The sequence below is a fragment of the Carcharhinus amblyrhynchos genome, chromosome 9 (assembly GCF_965287045.1).
Source record: "Carcharhinus amblyrhynchos chromosome 9, sCarAmb.v2.hapA, whole genome shotgun sequence".
In the NCBI taxonomy this organism is placed as follows: domain Eukaryota; kingdom Metazoa; phylum Chordata; class Chondrichthyes; order Carcharhiniformes; family Carcharhinidae; genus Carcharhinus; species Carcharhinus amblyrhynchos.
Genome location: NC_137332.1, coordinates 26,741,415 through 26,761,274, shown reverse-complemented (window position 1 = coordinate 26,761,274; position 19,860 = coordinate 26,741,415). Strand labels below are relative to the sequence as shown.

Here is a 19,860-nt window from a genome sequence, read left to right as displayed (position 1 = left end):
TGAGGGTTATAGATAGGTCTGTAGGTTGGTAGGTGATGTGATCGGCGCAACTTGTGGGCCGAAGGGCCTGTTTGTGCTGTAGTGTTCTATGTTCTATGTTCTATATGATCCCAAAGCTCTGGCAAAAATTAACTGTGACATATAGTGGAAACAGAATTTGACTAATTCGGTGATTGTTATTCTTCCTGTCTCAAAAGGAATTAATCTTACACAGTGCACTTGTCATCCGTAAATCGATCATATACATTTCTCCCAAAGATTGGACATTCCTGCATGAGATAATTGAGTTTAAAATGTTGGCTTCTGCTAGCCTATCTGGAAGATTTGTTTTCAGCATTTATACGAGTTGTGTTTCCCACTGTTACCCAGCATCACGCATTTCTAGGTCAGGTGTAACATGGATCAAAAGTAGACTAAATTACAATGTGTTCTAACACTATCTTTATAAATTGCCTCTACTGCAACTGTGTGATATTTCCATTTCCCACAAGGTGTCAATCTGCTGCTGTTTCTTAAGTGAATTCATCACCAATGACTGATTTTATGCTGTGGCCTTTGCCCAGTAGAAGATTGGTAGGGATTTCTCAAACTCACTTGCCAAAGGACTTGCTGGACGTCATCAGAATTTAAACCCAGCTGTCAGAAATGGAAGTAAGACCCTTTACCACTCAGTTAATTTTATTTAAAAATATATAGTTTTAAATTGATGTTCAGACAACATTTTCAAAATGATGACTGGATAATAATGATGTCTTCTCTCCCCTTCCCCTCTCGTTGCCTTCCATTCCTGCCTCCTCATCCCCACAGAATGTTTCTGCTCTCCCTTTCAGCTCTGTACCTTGGTTCTATTACCTCCCTGCCCCTTCAGCGCACTGGAGCTAAAAATCTCCTTGATCTTGACTCGCTATATACAACATATAAGTATAAAATATATGTTATGGAGCAGTTTCTATGGCCTATTATTGTGCAATAGATTCTATGTAAAGTTCCACTTGTGCTTGGAACCTCATCCAAGGTACCCTTTTTTTATTTGATTTATTGTTATACATACTGGGATACAATGGAAAGTATTGTTTCTTGTGCGCTATACAGGCAAAACATACTGCTCTTAGGGGTACATAGGGGAGAAGGAAAGAATAGGTTGCAGATATAATGTAGCAGTTTCAGTTAGGTGAAGGGAAAGATCAGCTTAATACATGACAGGACCATTCAAAAGTCTGATGACAGCAGCGAAGAAGCTGCTCTTGAATCGGTTGGTGAGCGTTTTTTTTTCCTCTTGTATCTTTTTCCCGACTGAAGAAGATGGGAGAGAGTATATCTGGAGTACTTGCCAACCACTGAGCTACAATCTGTATACCCAAACCACGTATGCTTCCGAATAATCGCTTTCATACTTTACCTAGCTATTGACTAATCATTTTAAATTTCACTCTGCAACTAGTTGATGAACTATTTACATTTTTAGTTGAATACAACGTTATGTAGGTGGTTGGGATATTTCTGTATTACTTTTCACGCACTGGACACAGAAAGGAATCGGACCTCTCGCCTCTTTTTGATTCATGATTTTCTAAGACATGAATGCTCCAGATTTCAGCTCCTTAACAGACAGTGACATTATAACTCTCTCTGTTGTAGCTGAGCGGAACAGTATGATTTTTTGCGGCCGGGGGAATGATTTGCAGTGCTGCAGCCGGAAGGAAGCATGTGTTGCTGAATGTAGCGAGTGGTGTGCAGTGTATCAGTTCTGGACGCTGCTGGCTGTCTGTGTCTTCGGGGCGGCGGGTCCTGTGAGCACCATGGCCTCTAGTCCAGCCCAGGGGGAAGACGATGGCATGGATGCATTCATAGACCAGTTCAAGGGGAAGAAGTATAAAGGCGGCTTCAACGAGGATAACTGGGAGGAGGTGGGATCCGTGGAGAGCTGCTCAAAAGCTGGAGTGGGGAAACTACTTTGAAAATGCTGACTCCCTCGGTTCGCTACGTTGGGGAAATAAGCGAGCGATGGAGACAAGGCAGGGTTAAATAAATTGTCCAGGAATATTGACACAAAAGGATTAACAAATATTTGAATGTTTGTTATTCAAGTGAATGATGGCTGGTATAAGTAACATTTAGAGCTTTCTCAGGATGATCGAGCCAAGATTTGTTACCTTAGGGTCAGACAGAAATTACTTTTTAACTATTCTTTCATATCCGTTGCTCGTGGAATGTGTAACAACCAGCGATTTGGGTCTCACTGGAACAGGCAGCCCCAATGACTGAAGCTTCTTTATGATCCAGTGTTGCCACCTACTGTGGGCTCACAGTGTTCATAGAATCTCTACATTGCAGAAGGAGGCCACTCCACTTATCGAGTCTGTCCCACCCACACCCTATTCCCGTAACTTTGCATATTTACCCTGCCAATCCTCTGACATTAGGGTCAATGTAGCGTAGCCTATCAACTTAACCCGCACATGTTTGGACTCTGGGAGGAAACCGGAGAACCGGGAGGAAACCCACAGACAGAGAGAATGTGTAAACTCCACACAGACAATGACCCGGGTCTCTAGCGCTGTGAGGCAGCAGTGCTATCCACTGTGCCGCCCCACATATGATGCTGCAGATATAACCAACTTCTGTCTTACCAGTGTTAATGTGGATTAGCATTTGCCCTGCAGTCGGTGTAGCAGAAGACAGGAACATAGAAGTTAGGTGCAGAACCAGCCCTTCGATGATTGCACTGCAAAAGTAACTTGTTCCTCTCAACATGCAACGTGTCAAGTCGCTCTGTATCTTATGTTTCAATAAAGTAATTGCTCATGCTGCTAAACTCCAATAGACCCATCCTGCTCAACCTTTCCACATAGGATAACCCCTGCGTCCTGGAAATCAGTTGAGTGAACCTTGTCCAGACTGCTTCTAATCTGTGTTTGTCAACATCACAAACATGTTGATTAAAGGGTAAATATCAGCCAGGACACAGGGCATAACCCCTATCTCTGTAGCCCTCTGCATCAAATTAATGTGATTTTTTAAAAAAATTCATTTTATGGAGTGTGGGTGTTGCCCATCCTTAGTTGGTAGTGGTCATAGGTTGGAAAGTGCTGCCTGGGGAATGTTGGTGAGATTCTATAGTACATCTTGTAGATGATATACTTGACTGTCACTGTTCATTAATGTTGGAGGAATTGAATGTTTGTGGAAGGAGTTGCAGTCAAGCAGGCTGATTTGTCCTGATGGTGTCAAGCTTCTTGTGTGTTGTTGGAGCTGCAGTCATCCAGACAAATAGAGAGTATTCCATCACACGCTTGACTTTTACATCCATCTCAAACAGTGGGCCTTAATTTAACATTCTAAAGATGGTGACTGAATGACCAGATTATCATCTGATGATGTTGGTTTGATGATAAATGTTGACTAAGATTCTGTTCTTTGAATATTGCTATGGAATCTTTGTAGTCCAACTGAATAGCAAAATTTCCATTTAATATCTCATGCAAAATATAGTACTTCTTACAGTGCAGTGCTTTTGGTACTGAGTCTTGATGAACAACTTAACTCCATCATTTTCTGTCCCAGGAACAGGAATTCTGCTAACTTAAAAGTGCTGGACTGTAATTGAGTTCAGATGATTGCTTGAAATTTCAAAGCTGAAATGTATCATTAGCTTCATTGTTGAGCTTTCAATCTTGTGCTGTCTTAGGAGAGTGTGAGAAACGTCAAAATTGTATTATTTGAGGTCATGAGCTTCATGTATCTACTCTTGTGTAGGGGCTTGTGATGTTTTCTTTCCACTTTTCACTTACAACCACACTACTAGCCATTGGCCTCCATTCACCATGATACTTCTGTAGCCTTTGATCCATTCAACTATTCCTTCACCTCCATCTTTAATGCCCCTATTTCCAGTAAACTTTACTATTTCCCATCTCTGTTGTCTCAACTCCTAAGGGAAGTAGCCTTGATAGTATCTGGAATATGCTGTGTGAAGCCTTGTATCACCAGATCTGGCTGGATTATATCAAGCTCTACAACAACTCACCAGCCGCTGCTGACTGTATGTTTTTTTTTCCCCTCTGTGCAGGAGTTTGACAAGATTCCAATGTTTATGAAAAAGGCACCGGAAGAACTTGATCCTTTGAAGCAGCCAGAACTTGCTTGCATCCAAACAATATTGTATGACGAGGACCAATCTCCAGAAGGTACTGGCATCCACTTCAAACAAAAATGTTAAACTCATTGCAATTTGCAAATTTTCACTTTGCAAACAACTGACTGCCTGAGAGGGCAAAGGAATTAAATTCCCTGCGATTGGCAGGGTATTCAATGTTATCATGCATAAAACTGATAGCTAGTAAGGTGGTGAATTTTCTAAACTGCAGTCTTTTAGCCTGACCCTAGATGTATTTCCACACAATTACAAAGAAAAAGAGTATTCCTGTGAAAGGATTTCTAATTAAACTATTGAGTGACCTTTACTCATTGATGTAATCAGTTTGGAATTACTGAAATTGTAGAAACTTAGGAAGTGTACAGTGCAGAAGGAGGTCACTTGGCCCATCGAGTCTGCACCAACAACAATTCCACCTAAGCCTTATCCCCATAAACCCACATATTTATCCCGCTAATCCCTCTTACCTACGCATTCCGGGACACTAAGGGGCAACTGTTTATAGGAAATTCATTGTGCAGAATCCTATTGCCACCTCTCCCAGAATAATGCTGCAAGCTTCTAATTTACTGATGAACTCCTTTTGAAATAAATCTCCAATGCAATTAAATGGTAAATCAGATATTTTTAAAAATTAGGCTGGCTGGCAATTTCTAATATTTATAAATTGTGCTAGACTTTTTTCTTTTAAATGATCTTTTCCAGAGCTTGCAAAAACATACAAGAATGAAGGGAATCAGTACTTCAAGGAAAAGAATTATAAGAAAGCTGTCATCTCCTACACAGAGGGGCTGAAGAGAAAATGCAGCGACTCTGAGCTGAATGTCATACTCCATACGAACAGAGCTGCAGCACAATTTTACTTAGGTATGGCTAGTTAGCACTTGTCATTCTAATGTCGTAGAATTGGGTTGGGTTGGGTGTCGTGATTGTTCCAAAAATCCGATTTGAGGATTTAGAATTGAATCAAGGTCAGGTAATGGAATAAAAATTTTTGGTATCTTAGGTGTAGACATCTTAAGTGAATTGAGTTTGGGATTGTCTGAATTCCAAGTAATCTTGCTTGGGGACTGAAAGAATCACTAATGTGTTCAATAGAAATTTCACATTGTGCAGCTGGGTGTGTTCTGAAGTGGGACACAAAATTCAAAGTGTTACAGTAGAATGAGGTCAACATTCAACAATTAGTTCTTGGCCATAAATGAACATGATCAAAGGGAAAAAAAAGTGTGTCAGTAATAAAGTAATGTCTTTTTCCTCATGCAGTAAACACAGTAAATGGCAGAACCCTTAAGAGTATTGATAGGCAGAAGGATCTGGGTGTACAGGTACACTGGTCACTGAAAGTAACAACGCAGATGAAGAAGGTAGTCAAGAAGGCATACGGTATGCTTGTCTTCATCAGCCGGGGCATTGAGTTTAAAAACTGGCAAGTCATGTTGCAGCTTTATGGAACCTTGGAATATGGTATTCAATTCTGGCCACCACACTACCAGAAGAATGTGGAGGCTTTCGAGAGGGTATAGAAAAGATTTACCAGAATGTTGCATGGTGTGGAGGGCATTAGCTGTGAGGAAAGGTTGGAGAAACTTGTTTTGTTCTCATTGGAACGACGGAAGTTGAAGGGCGACCTGATAGAAGTCTACAACATTATGAGAGGCATGGACAGAGTGGATCGTCAGAAGCTTTTTCCCAGGGTGGAAGAGTAAATTATTAGGGGGCATCAGTTTAAGGTGCAAGGGGCAAGGTTTAAAGGAGATGTACGAGGCAAGCTTTTTACACAGAGTGTGGTGGATGCCTGGAACTCGTTGCCGGGGGAGGTAGTGGAAGCATAAATGATAGTGAGTTTTAAGAGATGTCTGGACAAATACGTGAATAGGATGGGAATAGAGGAATATGGTTCCCTGGGGGTTTTAGTTCAGTCGGGGAACATGGTTGGAGCAGGCTTGGAGGGCCGAAGGGCCTGTTGCTGTGCTGTAATTTTCTTTGTTTTTTGTTCAAGTGCACCCAGATATTGCTTTTTGGTGGGGAGCTGAAAACGTGAACGAAAAGTAAATTTGTCTTTCTGATTCTCTTGATACTCTGTGTTTAAGGTAATTATCGATCTGCACTAAATGATGTGGTAGCAGCTCGGAAACTGAAACCAAACCATTTGAAAGCAGTAATTAGAGGTAAGATTGAAGAAACAGTTATGTTTTGGTTTGCCGCCTCCCCCCTCTTTTTTTTTAAGGGAAGGATAGTCTGTTCCCTGGTTGTTCCCTGAGTTGTGTAACTCAAATAGGAGCAATGAGAGCATCCATTCTTTTCCTCCCTTCTCCCGTTTAACCTTTAGGAAACCTACAAGGCAAGTTTGAAGGCAGTGTTTATTTCACTTTTCATTCCAGCAACAGCACAGATAGCATGAGGAATTCCATGTGCAGGGAACCATGTGAGTGAACTCAATCGCCATGATGATATATTGCAACTCCAGCTATTCATGCCATATATATGCACAATGTTGTGTTCCACTATATGTGTTTTTTTGTTCTAAACTGAAGGCAATAGTCAAAGATGCGACTTTGAGACACCACAACACTGCATAAAATCAATGTTTGTTACTAACCAATGGTATGCTCTGGTGATGATGTACTTTCCCTTCCTATGTTTCACCGATTTTTGTTGCTGTTTCTTGTAAGAAAAATACATTGAACATTTCTAAGAATTAATGCTTTCCCCAGAGTTTTATTCTGGTGATCATTTAACAGAGTCTATGATAATTAAAATTAATACAGTATTCTGAAAGAGGCATGACATGTTGTCAAACTGACATCTCACTATGTCTTCTTGATTAATGAATAACGTTTTGGGAAATGGATTCTCTCCCGACGTTTAGTGGCTGAAGTCTTAAGTTTTGATTGTGTCTTTTGACAGGTGTCCTTTGCCATATTGAGCTGAAAAATTACAGCAAGGCAATAGCATGGTGTGACGAGGGCCTTCAGTTTGAACCCAAAGAGAAACAACTCATTGAATTGAGAGCCGATGCTGATAAACAGAAGGTATGGTTAGTGACTGCAGGTTAAGTTCTTGATTGTGCGTGCGTGTGTGTTACAGAAGATGTAGTCAAATGTGTACATTGTGGAAATTATCAGAGTAGTTTGTCAGAGAAGAGCTTTGCTGAAATGGAGAGTGGCAGCTGATAAGTTAAGTGCATCATTGCATCGTGATCTTAGAGTCATGGAGACTTACAGCATGGAAGCAGGCCCTTCGGTCCAACTTGTACATGCCGCCCTTTTTATTTAACCATTAAGCTAGTCCCGTGTTTAGCCTATATCGCTCTATACCCATCGTACCCATGTAACTGTCCAAACGCTTCTTAGAAGACGAAATTGTACCCGCCTCTACTACTACCTCTGGCAGCTTGTTCCAAACACTTACCACCTTCTGTGTGAAAAAATTGCCCCCTGGACCCTTTTGTATCTCTCCCCTAACCCTCTAATTTTAGACTCCCCTACCTTTGGGAAAAGATGTTGACTATCTACCTTATCTGTGTCCCTTGTTATTTTATAGAGATTGATTTGTGCTGCCATCTTGTGTTCCCAGGAACAGGTTGAGCTTGTCCAAACTCTTCTTGTTCAAAGCCTTTACAGCAAGCAGAGAATGCTGCCTTTAAGGCACTGATGGACGACCTAGGCTAGTGAGTGGGCCTCATGAGTGGCCTTCCTTCACTTCAGTGAGCCTCAGGATTGAAACCGGACATTTTGACTAAGTATGACCCTTGAATAAGGTGGAATATATTTTAATACACACCAAATATTTCAGAACAAGTTGTTATAAAAAATGTTTAATCTTTAATATTAATAGAGCTGTCATCAGCTTCAAATGGTAAACAAACTAAATACTTACAATTGATTGGATACAGAAAAGAGGCATAGCTTTCACAGTTAATAAGCAGGATACTGCAGATGCTGGAATCTCAAACAGTAAGAGCAGTTGCTGGAAAAATTGAGCAGTTGAGTTTTTCCCGTGACCTCTGTTCTCACAGTCAATGTTGTGTGCAGTCAGCCTGCACCTCTCTTCAGATGGCCTCGTTTTACATGTGTATCGGTGGCACAGTCCAGGGACTCGTGGTCGATTCCTGGCATGGGTCAGTGTCTGTGTGGGGTTTGCATGTTCTCCCTGTGTCTTTGTGGGTACCCTCCGGGTGCTCTGGTTTCCTCCCACATCCCAAAGATGTGCAAGTTAGGTGCATTGGCCATGCTAAATTCTCCCTCAGTGTACCTGAACAGGCGCCAGAGTGTGGCAACCGATGAATTTTCACAGTAACTTCATTGCAGTGTGAATGTAGCCTACTTGTGACTAATAAATAAAGTTTGCTTTTTCACCAGTCATACAGTAGGGAAAAAAAGTGTAGAGATGGAAAACAGAAGAATGTGGCAACTCTGCACTGGGCAACAGACGATTAAACATCTGTGGACCACACTCAGATACCTGATGGGCCACATTTAGTCCCCAGGCCGCAGGTTGCACACACCACTGCTTTAAGGCCATCATTTTGAACAAATGTTGAACCCAGGTCACAGGTGAAAGGTCATTGTTCTGACTGATTGTGCCACCTAAGTTTCATACTGAATTATGATTTTTTTTCTGTAGCGAGTTGAAGAGCGTAATGTAAGGAAAGCAAAGTTAAAGCAGAAGAAAGAACGGGTGCAAGCAGAGGCTTTAATGAAGGCTATTAAGGTAAGGAAATGTGAAATATTGGAGAAAAAGACTGAGCCATTCAAATTACTGTATATATTCATGAGAAAATCAGCTTCTTGTAAAAGAGGACCACATGACCTTAGGCTTAAGAAAGATGAACTTTTCACATACCTCATGAAAAGCTGACCCTAGTTTCTGATTACCTATCTTCTGGAAATTACTATGGTTCATTAATTTGAAGATACACACAGGAACTTCTAGATTTTCCCTCTCCCAATTCTAGTTGCAGTCTGCCAGCCAATCAACAGGACTAATGTGTAGCACATGACCTATCACGATGCCTTTGAGAAAGGGTGCCAAGTGCATAGCTCAATTCAAAATGAAAGTTGCAGCCTTCGCTGACAAGACTAATAATTGTGCAGCAGCAAGAGAGTTTACTGTTTCAGAGAAAATAGAGACTGGCGAAAGACATTTGATTTGATTTATTATTGTCATCTGTATAAATATTCAGTGTTTCTTGTATACTATGCAGACAAAGTGGGCCGCTCATAGAGTACTTAGGGGAGAAGGAAATGAGCGAGTGCAGAATATAGTGTCACAGTCATAGCCTGGGGCATACAGAGAGATCAACTTAATGCAAGGAAGGTCCATTCAAAAGTCTGGTAGCAGGGAAGAAGCTGTTCTTGAGTCGGCTAGTACATGACTTCAGACTTTTGTATTATTTTCCCGACGGAAGAGAGTATGTCCGGGATGCGCAGAGACCTCGATTGTGCTGGTTGCTTTTCCATGACAGCGGGAAGTGTAGATGGTGTCAATGGATGGGAGTTTGGTTTGCGGGATGGACTGGGCTTCATTCATGACCCTGTGCAGTTTCTTGCAGTCTTGGACAGAGCAGGAGCCATACCAAGCTGTGATATGTCTGAAAAGTACTCTTTCTATGATGCATTTGTAAAAATTGGTGAGTCGTAACGGACATGCTGAATTTCCTTAGCCTCCTAAGAAAGGAGAGGCGTTGGTGGGCTTTCTTAACAATAGCATTGGCATGGAGGGACCAGGACAGGTCGGTGGTGATCTAGACACCTAGGAACTTGAAGCTCTCGACCATTTCCACTTCTTCATCATTGATGTAGACAGGGGCATATCCTCCACTATGCTTCTTGAGGTCAATGACTATCTCCTTTGTTTCACTCACATTGAGGGAAAAATTATTGTCACTGCACCATTTCACCAGATTCTCTACCTCTTTCCAATAAACTCAGAAAAATGGGCTGAAAAATGAATGTGTCACGAAAAGAAGTCTGAGCAAATGGCCTAACATGGAGAAAGGTGACTGAATGGGTTAGTGAGCATCAGCAAAAGGAATGTTATCACCTGCAGAACCATCCAACTCGATGCCCACAGAGAAACAAATAAAAATTATATTCCAGAGTTCAAGTCCAATTCCAGGTGGTACACATGATGCATGAAAAGGCATGATTCGGTACTTTGTCAAAAAACAAAAATTTCATGGCTTCTGCCACCTCTGCATGAGGATAACAGGATCAAATCTCACCATCTTGTTACTGAGAGATGACTGCATATAGATTGGCCTGCATTGGAAAAATGGATCAAATACCGAGAAACTCCAGTATGCCAGCAAACATTAATTCATTACAAAGATTAGTGAAGAAGAAGCATCTTTGTAAAGATGACTGGCCATGGTAAAACACACATCTCAGTGGTTCAGTTTTATAATGGTGGATGGCACAATATTAAAACTGATGGTGATCAGAGTATTAAGAACACTGATGGCATAAACACTGAGAATGGCAACCTAAATTGGCCTGTAGTGTTTCTGTATCTTGAGTATAACAAATAGATTTCGTCTCAGCCTTTCATGAAGACACCCGGTAAATATTAAAATAAAGATAGCCTTCAGTTATTGGCAAGTAATATCAATGTCCTTTTGAAGTTAGGCTATCTTATGTCCTAAATAGCCTCCCCAGTGATCTCAGCAAGGCAAAGACAATTTCTTTCAGCTTATAGCTTATGTTCTTTTAATGTGAACTGATTTTTTTTAAAGTTTTGAAGTTTATTTTTAGTGTCACAAATAGGCTTACATTAACACTGCTATGAAGTTACTGTGAAAATACCTTGGTCACTACTTTGTGTACACTGAGGGAGAATCTAGCATGGCCAATGCACATCGTTCGGGCTGTGGGAGGAAACTGGAGCACCCGGAGGAAACCCACGCAGACATGGGGAGAAAGTGCAGACTCCGCACAGTGACTCAAGCCAAGAATCAAACCTGGGTCCCAATGCTAACCACTGTGCCACCGTGCTACCCATTCTGATTGCTGTGTTGGAAGGGAGCTATGCACTGATGGAGATAGTCAAACTCAAAACTCTCCCCAAAGAGATCAGAAAGGTGTTGTAATTCATATTCAAGTGAAAGGCTGAACGGATGAAGGCGATTGAAAGAAATTGATCAAAAAAGTGTGGAACTTAAGACCAGGAGGACTAGACAGGGAAAAATGGCATGCTTATGAGGGGCATGTTCAATTTCCATCTTGATGTTGATATAGTCCTTGACATCAACTAATAGCAATATGACAGTTATTGCTGACAGTCTTGTGAGTGATATTCAGCCCTGGTATATATGTATAAGTAATCCTGTGGAGCACAGTATCTGAAAGATGTGGAGGGTGGAACAATGTGCGCATCCTCACTGGCAACATTGTGCTAACGGGTCATAGACAAATGCGCTCGCTGGTGCAAAGGATAATTACTTGTGGAATGATGATGCTGAAGTTACTGGAACTGATGATGATGTAGATCCATAGGGGGATGTTATGCAACCAGGCTATTTGGACTCAAGGGATTTTGCAGTTAATTCATTATAATATATTGTTGGATGAAATGTATACAGTTTCTCATATTATAAGTAGATGCTGGAGAATTAAAATGAATTATTCCATGCTTTTGCTTTATTCCATTGCGACAATCTTATTTGGGCCCAAATCAAGCATGCATGTCAATCCCTCAAAAATATTACTCATGTAAATATCGACCTTTGGTCTAAAAAAAGTGGTCTCGAAAATTCCATTTTTACACAAGTATACATGGCAGATATATATTTCTCCTGACCAGACTGGAAATTGATGTATTTTTAGAAACATGGGTTGGATTGATACTAGTGCAGGAATCAATCAGAGCCAATAAAAGCACAGAGACACAGAGTGGGATTAGTGTGGAGCAGGCTCAAGGGATTGAATGGCTTACTCCTGCTCTTACGTTCCTCGAATATAGTAACTGGCTTGCAGAAAGAACATTTATTAACTCCAGGAATAAGCAATGATGGAATAATGTTAAAATACTTCTTCATGATCTCTAAAAATATTTATTCTACACTACCAATAGGCCTGTACCAGTGTGATCTTCACATGATGCCCACTCCAGAGGATCGGTGAATATCCTATCTTTTTAGGATAAGTGATGCAAACGTACAGTTTTCCATGCATTTTCCACCTTCTGAGGCATTGTTTTGGTTTCATTTGTTGTCCCTTGTAGGAGAGGAAGATCAAGTTATTTCAGCCTCCGGAGTTGTCCAGTCAAAATTCAGATGATGATGGTGATGATAAGGAAGACGACAGAGTATTAAGAACACTGTTCAATGGCATAAACTCTGAGAATGGCGTTGTGGTGCACTTGGATGAGAACGGCAGTCTCAATTGGCCTGTACTGTTTCTGTATCCTGAGTATGAACAAATGGATTTCATCTCAGCCTTTCACGAAGATACCCGGTAAATATTAAAATAAAAATATCCTTCAGTTTTAAGCAAGTAATATCAATGTTGTTTTGAAAATAGGTTAAACTGTGTCTCAAAATAGCCACCCCAGTGATCCCAGCAAGGCAAGGACAATTTGTTTTCAGCTAACAGTCAAATGTCCTTTTGATATGAATCGCTAATTTGATTGCTGTGTTGGAAGAGAGCTATGCACTGACGAGAAACTTTGAATTGACAACCACATCTAAAATACTTTCCATCTTAGTTAACTAAATACATTGTGTAAATAGTAGGGTCTCTGCCCCTGCTTTCTGGAAATACTGAATATGCTGGCAATTTGCAATCTTCCTTTCTTCATGTCTTTACATGAGGAAATTGGTGTAAAACAGTTTCGTAACAAAGGATGGTGAACCAAAGTTCCAAGATGAAAAGACCAATGATCTGGCTGGTGGCAACTAGTCTCCTTAAACTGAATTATGACTTTAATTTTTTTAGTGTGTCAGGGAAGGCAAAGAATTTGGCCTTCTAGAGAATTAACTTTGGATGTGTTTTCTTCTCAGGTTTATTGATCATTTAACTGTGATGTTCGGTGAGAACTTTCCCCCATGGGATACGGAAAAAAAGTATAAGCCAAATAATTTGGAGGTACAGTATGACTTGAATTATATTTAAGAATTTTGGTCCTGATTGAGGAAGGAGAAAGTGGTGGTGACTGTGTATAATTTGGGTGAATAAAAATCACCACAGATGTTAGCAACCTCTCTCATAAAATTAGTTTTCTTTCACTGTAATGTCCTTTGTAAAATAACCCAAACTAGAAAATAAATCAACATTTATTTCCTTCACTTGCTGAATTAGAGCTGAAAGCATTCTGTCTTTGTTGAATTGTGGTCTGCTTCACCAGAAACCTTAATCACACATTCCAGTCTGACAGAGCTCCCAGTGTTTTCCATTGTATCTTTATTTGAAGCAGATGATTGTTTAAAAAGAACAGGGAAGGAAGATTCAGCTTGAACGTAACTGTAATAAATCCTCGGAGAAGTCCCTTCACCGAAATCCCTTTCTTTACAAGTCCGACAACAGCATACAAAGTGCTTTCAGTTAGCAGTCTACATTAGGAGTCCCAGAGGAACTGACCACTCCTGGTTAAATACAAAGCAAGAGGCTGCTTGATTTGCCCATCAATTTGGCCCTTAAGCTGGGAGTTTGTTTTCTAACAGGCCAACCTTAATTCCTGATTAAAGTTGTTACAGGAACAAAAATCTCCACAAATTTATGAATATAAATTTGCATGAAACAACTGTGATGCTCCAGCAATGAGCATTTTAAATGGCGTTTCTAACGAATATAGAACTGAATTGATATTTTTTGGTGTCAAGGAAACATTGCTGTACCAATTACATGCATATAAATGTTTGTTGCATGCAATCATTGTGCTGGTCTGGTTGGTGTAATGGGACCAGATGGATCCACATGTAATTTAGTGAAATGTAAAACAGACAAAAGACCACCTGTTACAACTCTGTAGTGCTTTAAAAGAACATATCAAGAAATTGTAGACTAATTGTTGGATTCACTTCATTAAAGTTTTTAGCGTTGCAATTACATGGTTTTCACAAGTACTTCACCCCATAGTTTAGAATTTTACATGATATGGACTTATGAATGCTACACTTGAATTCCATTCTTAAAACAATCACGTGTCTTTATCCTCGAATTTTTAATTTCATTTGGGAGATTGACCAGAGCTTACTGAGTAATTTAAATGAACACACAGGATGTTGGAATAGCCTCTGAGGGACAGCAATGAAGTCAGAATCCAGTCGGAAAGTGATTGTGATAATTGCACTTTTTTATTATTATGCAAATGTCAGTTCAACTTGAACATATAAATTAGAAGCAGGAGTTGGCCACTTGGCTCCTCAAACCCGCTGTGCCATTCAGTAAGATCAGGGTTAATCTGATTGTAACTTTAACCCCTTGTTCCTGCTTAACTTGATAACACTTCACCCCCTTGTTAATCAAGAATCTATCTAGCTCTATTTTTTAAATATTCGAAGACTCTGCTTTTATTGCCTATTTGGGAAGATAGTTCCAGAGTCTCACAACCCTTTTGAGAGAAAGAATTCCTCCTCATCTTTGCCTTAAATGAGCAACCCTTTATTTTTAAACAGTGACCCATAGTTCTAGATTCTCCAACATGGGGAAACATTCTCCCATATTCACTGTTAATTTTAATACTCCTCAGCATTGTAAAGGTTTTGCTCAATCCGCCTTTTACTCTTTAAAGTTTATTTTATTAGTGTCACAAGTGGGCTTACATTAACATTGCAATGAAAGTCCCTTAATCACCATACCCTGGCATCTGTTCAGGTACACTAAGGTGAGAATTTAGCATGGCCAGTACACCTAACCAGCATGTCTTTGGATTGTGGGAGGAAACTGGAGCACCTGGAGGAAACCAATGCAGATATAGGGAGAACATGCAGACTCCACACGGACAGTGACCTGAGGCCAGGATCGAACCTGGGTGCCTGGTGCTATGAGACAGCAGTGCTAACCATCGTGCCACCCCCTTCTAAAGTCTAGGGGATACTCTCCAACTTTTCTTCATAAAACATGCTGCTCATCTCTGTTATTAGTCTAGTAAATCTCTGACCTGCTTCTGCACAATTATATCTTTCCTTGGGCAGCACGGCAACACAGTGGTTAGCTTTTTCATTCTTTCTATCAAAGTTATCAATTTTACATTTGCCTACATTATACTCCATTTGGCAGAGTTTAACCTATCTATGCCTCATCGTAGTCTCTTCATAATTCGCATTACTACATATCTTTCTGTCATCAGCAAATTTAGCAACCATACCTTTAGTCCCTTCATCCAGGTCATTTATATGAATTGTACAAGGTTGAGACCTTAGCACTGATCTGTGGTACACGTTTGTCACATCCTGCCAACCAAAAAAAAGACCCATTTATACCAACCCCATGTTTCCTGTTGTCAAGCCAATCTTCAATCTGTGCTAATATATTACCCCCTTACACTATGAGCTTTTATTTTCCACATTAACTTTTGATGTGGCTCCTTATCAAATGCCTTCTGAAAATCTAAGTACAGTACATCCATTGATTCCCCTTTATCCACAGCACATATTACTCCTTCAAAGAACTCTAATAAATTGGTTAAACATGATTTCCCTTTTGCAAAACCATGCTAAGTCTGCCTGATTGCCTTGAATTGTTCCAAGTGCTCTGCTATAATATCTTTAATAATGGCTTCTAACATTTTTCTCTATGACAAATGTTAGGTGAACTGACCACTCCAAAAATGTGCCTGTTAGTGGATTGGCTACGCTAAATTGCCCTTAGCATCAGAGGAATTAGCAGGGTAAATACATGGGGTTTCAGGGATAGAGCCTGGATGGGATTTTTGTCAGTGCAGTCTCGATGGGCCAAATGGCCTCCTTCTGCTCTGTGATTTGTTCTCTCCGTGTCGGTGTGGAGTTCCTCTAGGTGCTCCAGTTTCCTCCCACTGTCCAAAGACGTGTGGGTTAGGTTGATTGGCTATGCTAAATTGACCGTAGTGTCAGGGGGATTAACAGGGTAAATGAGGGTTATGGAATTGGCCTGGGTGGGATTGTGGTCAGTACAGTCTCGATGGGCCAAATGGCCTCCTTCTGTACTGTAGGGATTCTATGAAAATGGAGAGTTGAATATTAGTGTTTCTGTTGTAGAATCAGTAATCTTCTAATGTTCTCTGCTGTAATAATCAATGAAAGGATAAACTAAATGAAATGTTTGTGAGGAATATGAAAACAATTGAAAAACTGCTCTTTCTTGATCAATGTCCACAGCTATATTTTGAAGATGAGCAAAGGGAGGATCTATATCGAGTGGACCCCATGTGCACCCTGCAGCAGGTGTTGAGTCATGACAGGTGAATAGATGCGACATCCTTCTAACATTGTGTGGGATTTACCACCCAATTGGTGGGAATCGACTCGCCATTGGCTGGCGGCGGAATCTGCTGGTCCCACAGTTGTCGACAAGGCTTCCCATTGAATGCACCTCTTGCCACTGTGAAACCTACGGTGGAGGTGCACCGTCGGCGGGGCCAGAAGATACTGCAGGTGTGAATGGCTGGGAAGATCCAGCCCATGTTGTTACTTTCAATTCCTGCTGTCCGTTTGTCTTAGCTAAGTGTAGAAGTACCATATTTCCATACAAAATGGACTTGACCATATCAAAGCCATTTTTAAAAGTTTATTTCATTCTTGGAGTTAAAAAGTCAATGCGCAGTGCAAGCTCTTAATCTATCTCATTGCTTGCTCAAAAACCAATTCTAATTCAAATTGAATCCAATTCATGGTCCCCCACTAAGAATAGGCTTGACCTCTGATTTAATCTTAGCCAAAAGGCTAATAAGTGATTAAGTTGAGTATTCTTAAAATTATTTGATAACTGTGTGAGTTCAAGTTGATATTTGCAACATGCACTTCAAACATGCATGTTATACTCTGGAGCTACGGATAATGATGCTAGAGGCACCAGCATTATTTCTATCACATGGCTCACCAGGAATTTCTCCCCCTCTTACTACCCACTATTGGTATGTCTTGGAAGGATGTCTTTGGAAGGTTGGTACCCTACGTGTTTGGCCATTAAGAGGGACTCGAATCTGGAGTTTCTGGCTCAGAACACTACCCACTGTGCCAAAGTTATCCTTTGATATTCAATATTATTACATCATTGAATGGACTAGGTAGTGTAGCCAGTTGGGGCATTAGCCTTTTAATCTCTTAAGACTTGTTGATTTAAAAACGTAAAATCCTATCAGACTAAGGTTCTGAGTGAAGTGAATTGGACATTATCAGCTCCATACTCTTGTAATTTCTTCATTCCCCAGCCCCTAACAGGGTGTTGCCTGGCCTACGGATCAACAGGACTGAAAACTCAGCAGATTGAGTTAGACTTGCATGTCAATGTATAGTGACAGCAAATTGTTTTACTTCAGCTTGCAGCAACACTGAGTTGGCTATCTGTTGTATTTTAGTTTTCTACATGAGTTAAGATTTTCTATATTTGGATTAATGTTCCTTTTATTGCTTAAAAGTGGCTATTGTTTAATATTAATTCATACCTCATTGAATTTTTTTTTTATGTCTAGATATGTTGTGAAGGCTGGCAATCCAAGAATTCTAATTCTGGTTAGAGGCTCATTGTTTTTTAGAGACTTTCTTTCGGGGAAGAAACTTCAAGCAAATTGAAACAAAAACAAAGTGCCAACTATACGCAGCAGGTCTGGCAGCGTCAGTGGAGTGAGAAACAGTCAATGTTTCGAATCGAAAATGAAATCTTCAGAACCGCTTTTGTTCAGCAAATTGAGTGGTCTAAATTCATATTGCTTTATGAACAACAGCAGTAAATAGGAACATTTGGAATACCAAACAAAAAACACAAAAAAATCCCATATTTATATGACATTTGAAAACTCCACATAGAAATGGGGAAATAAAGAGCCTGATCACATCTCAGAAACGTCTTGAAGCATTTCCCATCCGAACTTTATTTGGAACGTAGCAACTATTTTATCCATGTTGAAATCCCATAAATAATATGACCAGTTAATCTAATTATTATAATGTTGATTAAGTAATATTGGCCAGGACAGCAAGCAAAACTGCCCATTTTCAGGGAGTGCCTTGGGATCTTTAAGTGTTGGACAGTACTGTAGTTAGTATACAAACTTGTCAGCCTTATCTGCATCAAAATAATTAAATTGACTTTAAATGGCTGTAATTTGGTTAAATAAATAATTAACAACTCATTGTAGAACAGATTTATTTTGTTTACTTTCTTTTTCCAAAGACTGCACATGCACTATCGCTTACAGAGCTACCTCTCAGTTGTTGAAGTACCAAACAATTGTTTAGTTAAAAGGCTGGAATTCTGCAATGAAATAGAAAATTCTGGAAACACCCAGCAGGTCATGCTGCTTATGTGGGGAGAGAATCCGTTTATTTTTCAGGGTGATGACCTGGTTCCATAAACTATAAATTTTTGACTGATGTTTTAATTTGTATTAAAATAATACAAATTGCAGTGACCACAGCTGAATTGCAATGTACTATAACTTCTGCTTGGAAAGTTATCAGGAGCAGTTGTGCATGCTTTCAGCCCTCAGTGCAGCTACTAGCATAGGCACAACTGCTGCTGACATTTTCCTATTCAGTGGCAAAAACTTGGATCTTTAAAACATTCAGAGCAATGCCTCAACAGGCTTAAACTACAGAGTTAACGCATCACTGATTTTAAATTCTTGCTCAGAGTCCAATTAATCGAGCTAGGTAGACATTGAAAGTTTAAAGCCTCTTTTAGGATCAAGTGTGTAAAGGTTTGTACAGCACGTTTTTACACAGTGCAGGTTGCTCAGCTGATATTTAATGGGATTCTTAATTCCAGGGTCATCATTAAGTCCCAAATTGAGTTGTGAATTTTTGCTTAAAAATTTTATTCTAAGTATTTTTTTTAGATTGATTTTTGCCAGAAGCGACAAGCTAAATATTACAATCAGTTCTTAATTTTGGAAACTGAGAATCTCATCTACTGAAGTTTCCTGATTATATATCTTCATTATTTGTTGAACCGTCAGAAGCATATTTTAGAGAGGGAACAGTTGCTAAATGAAGGATGGATTAGATACATGAACTTATAATTGATTAAGGACTGCACAGACCTAAAACTGGGTAACTTTAACTGTTAGTCTGTATCAGGCCAACTTGTTTTAACGCTGCAAGCTGATACTCTGAACACAGACTGAACTGAGCATGTGCAAAAAGTGCTTCTGTCTAGATTTTCAGCATAATGCAGCAGCTTTAATGCAGTAAAATAACCTAATGGTGTTTCAGAAGAATTATCACCAGACAAAATTTGACTCTTAAACCATGAGCTATATATGACAAAAGCATGATCAAAGAGGTATATTGCAGAGCTTAGCCTCTAGGAGCTGAAGCACAACTGCTAATGGTGGGGGTGAAGGGAATCAATGCTGCATAAAATGCCAACTTTGGAGAAGGAGTTGTAAATTTAGTTGCAGAGTTAGGGTGGCATGGTGGCACAATGGTTAGCACTGCTGCCTCGCAACGCTAAGGACCTGGGTTCGCATTCCCAGCTTGGATCAGTATGTGTGTGGAGTTTGCATGTTCTCTGTGTCTGCGTGGGTTTCTTCCCAGAGTTCAAAGATATGCGGGTTAGGTTGAT

At 40.1% G+C, this 19,860-nt stretch overlaps 1 protein-coding gene across 2 annotated transcripts; it reads left to right on the top strand.

The window, feature by feature from the left end:
• The first annotated feature begins 1,708 nt into the window (after window positions 1–1,708).
• ttc4 (tetratricopeptide repeat domain 4) lies at window positions 1,709–18,427 on the top strand. Of its 2 annotated transcripts, none has more exons than XM_080195340.1 (10): window positions 1,709–1,907; window positions 4,070–4,187; window positions 4,862–5,023; window positions 6,250–6,327; window positions 7,067–7,191; window positions 8,786–8,872; window positions 12,383–12,615; window positions 13,161–13,245; window positions 16,455–16,537; window positions 17,768–18,427. In XM_080195340.1, exons 1-10 carry the CDS (start codon window positions 1,800–1,802, stop codon window positions 17,865–17,867), a joined length of 1,179 nt encoding a protein of 392 aa, XP_080051466.1. In that variant the 5' UTR covers window positions 1,709–1,799; the 3' UTR covers window positions 17,868–18,427. The 2 variants fall into 2 exon arrangements, with proteins under 2 accessions (XP_080051466.1, XP_080051468.1); XM_080195342.1 differs by lacking the exon at window positions 1,709–1,907 and adding an exon at window positions 1,934–2,015.
• The last annotated feature ends 1,433 nt before the right edge of the window (window positions 18,428–19,860 follow it).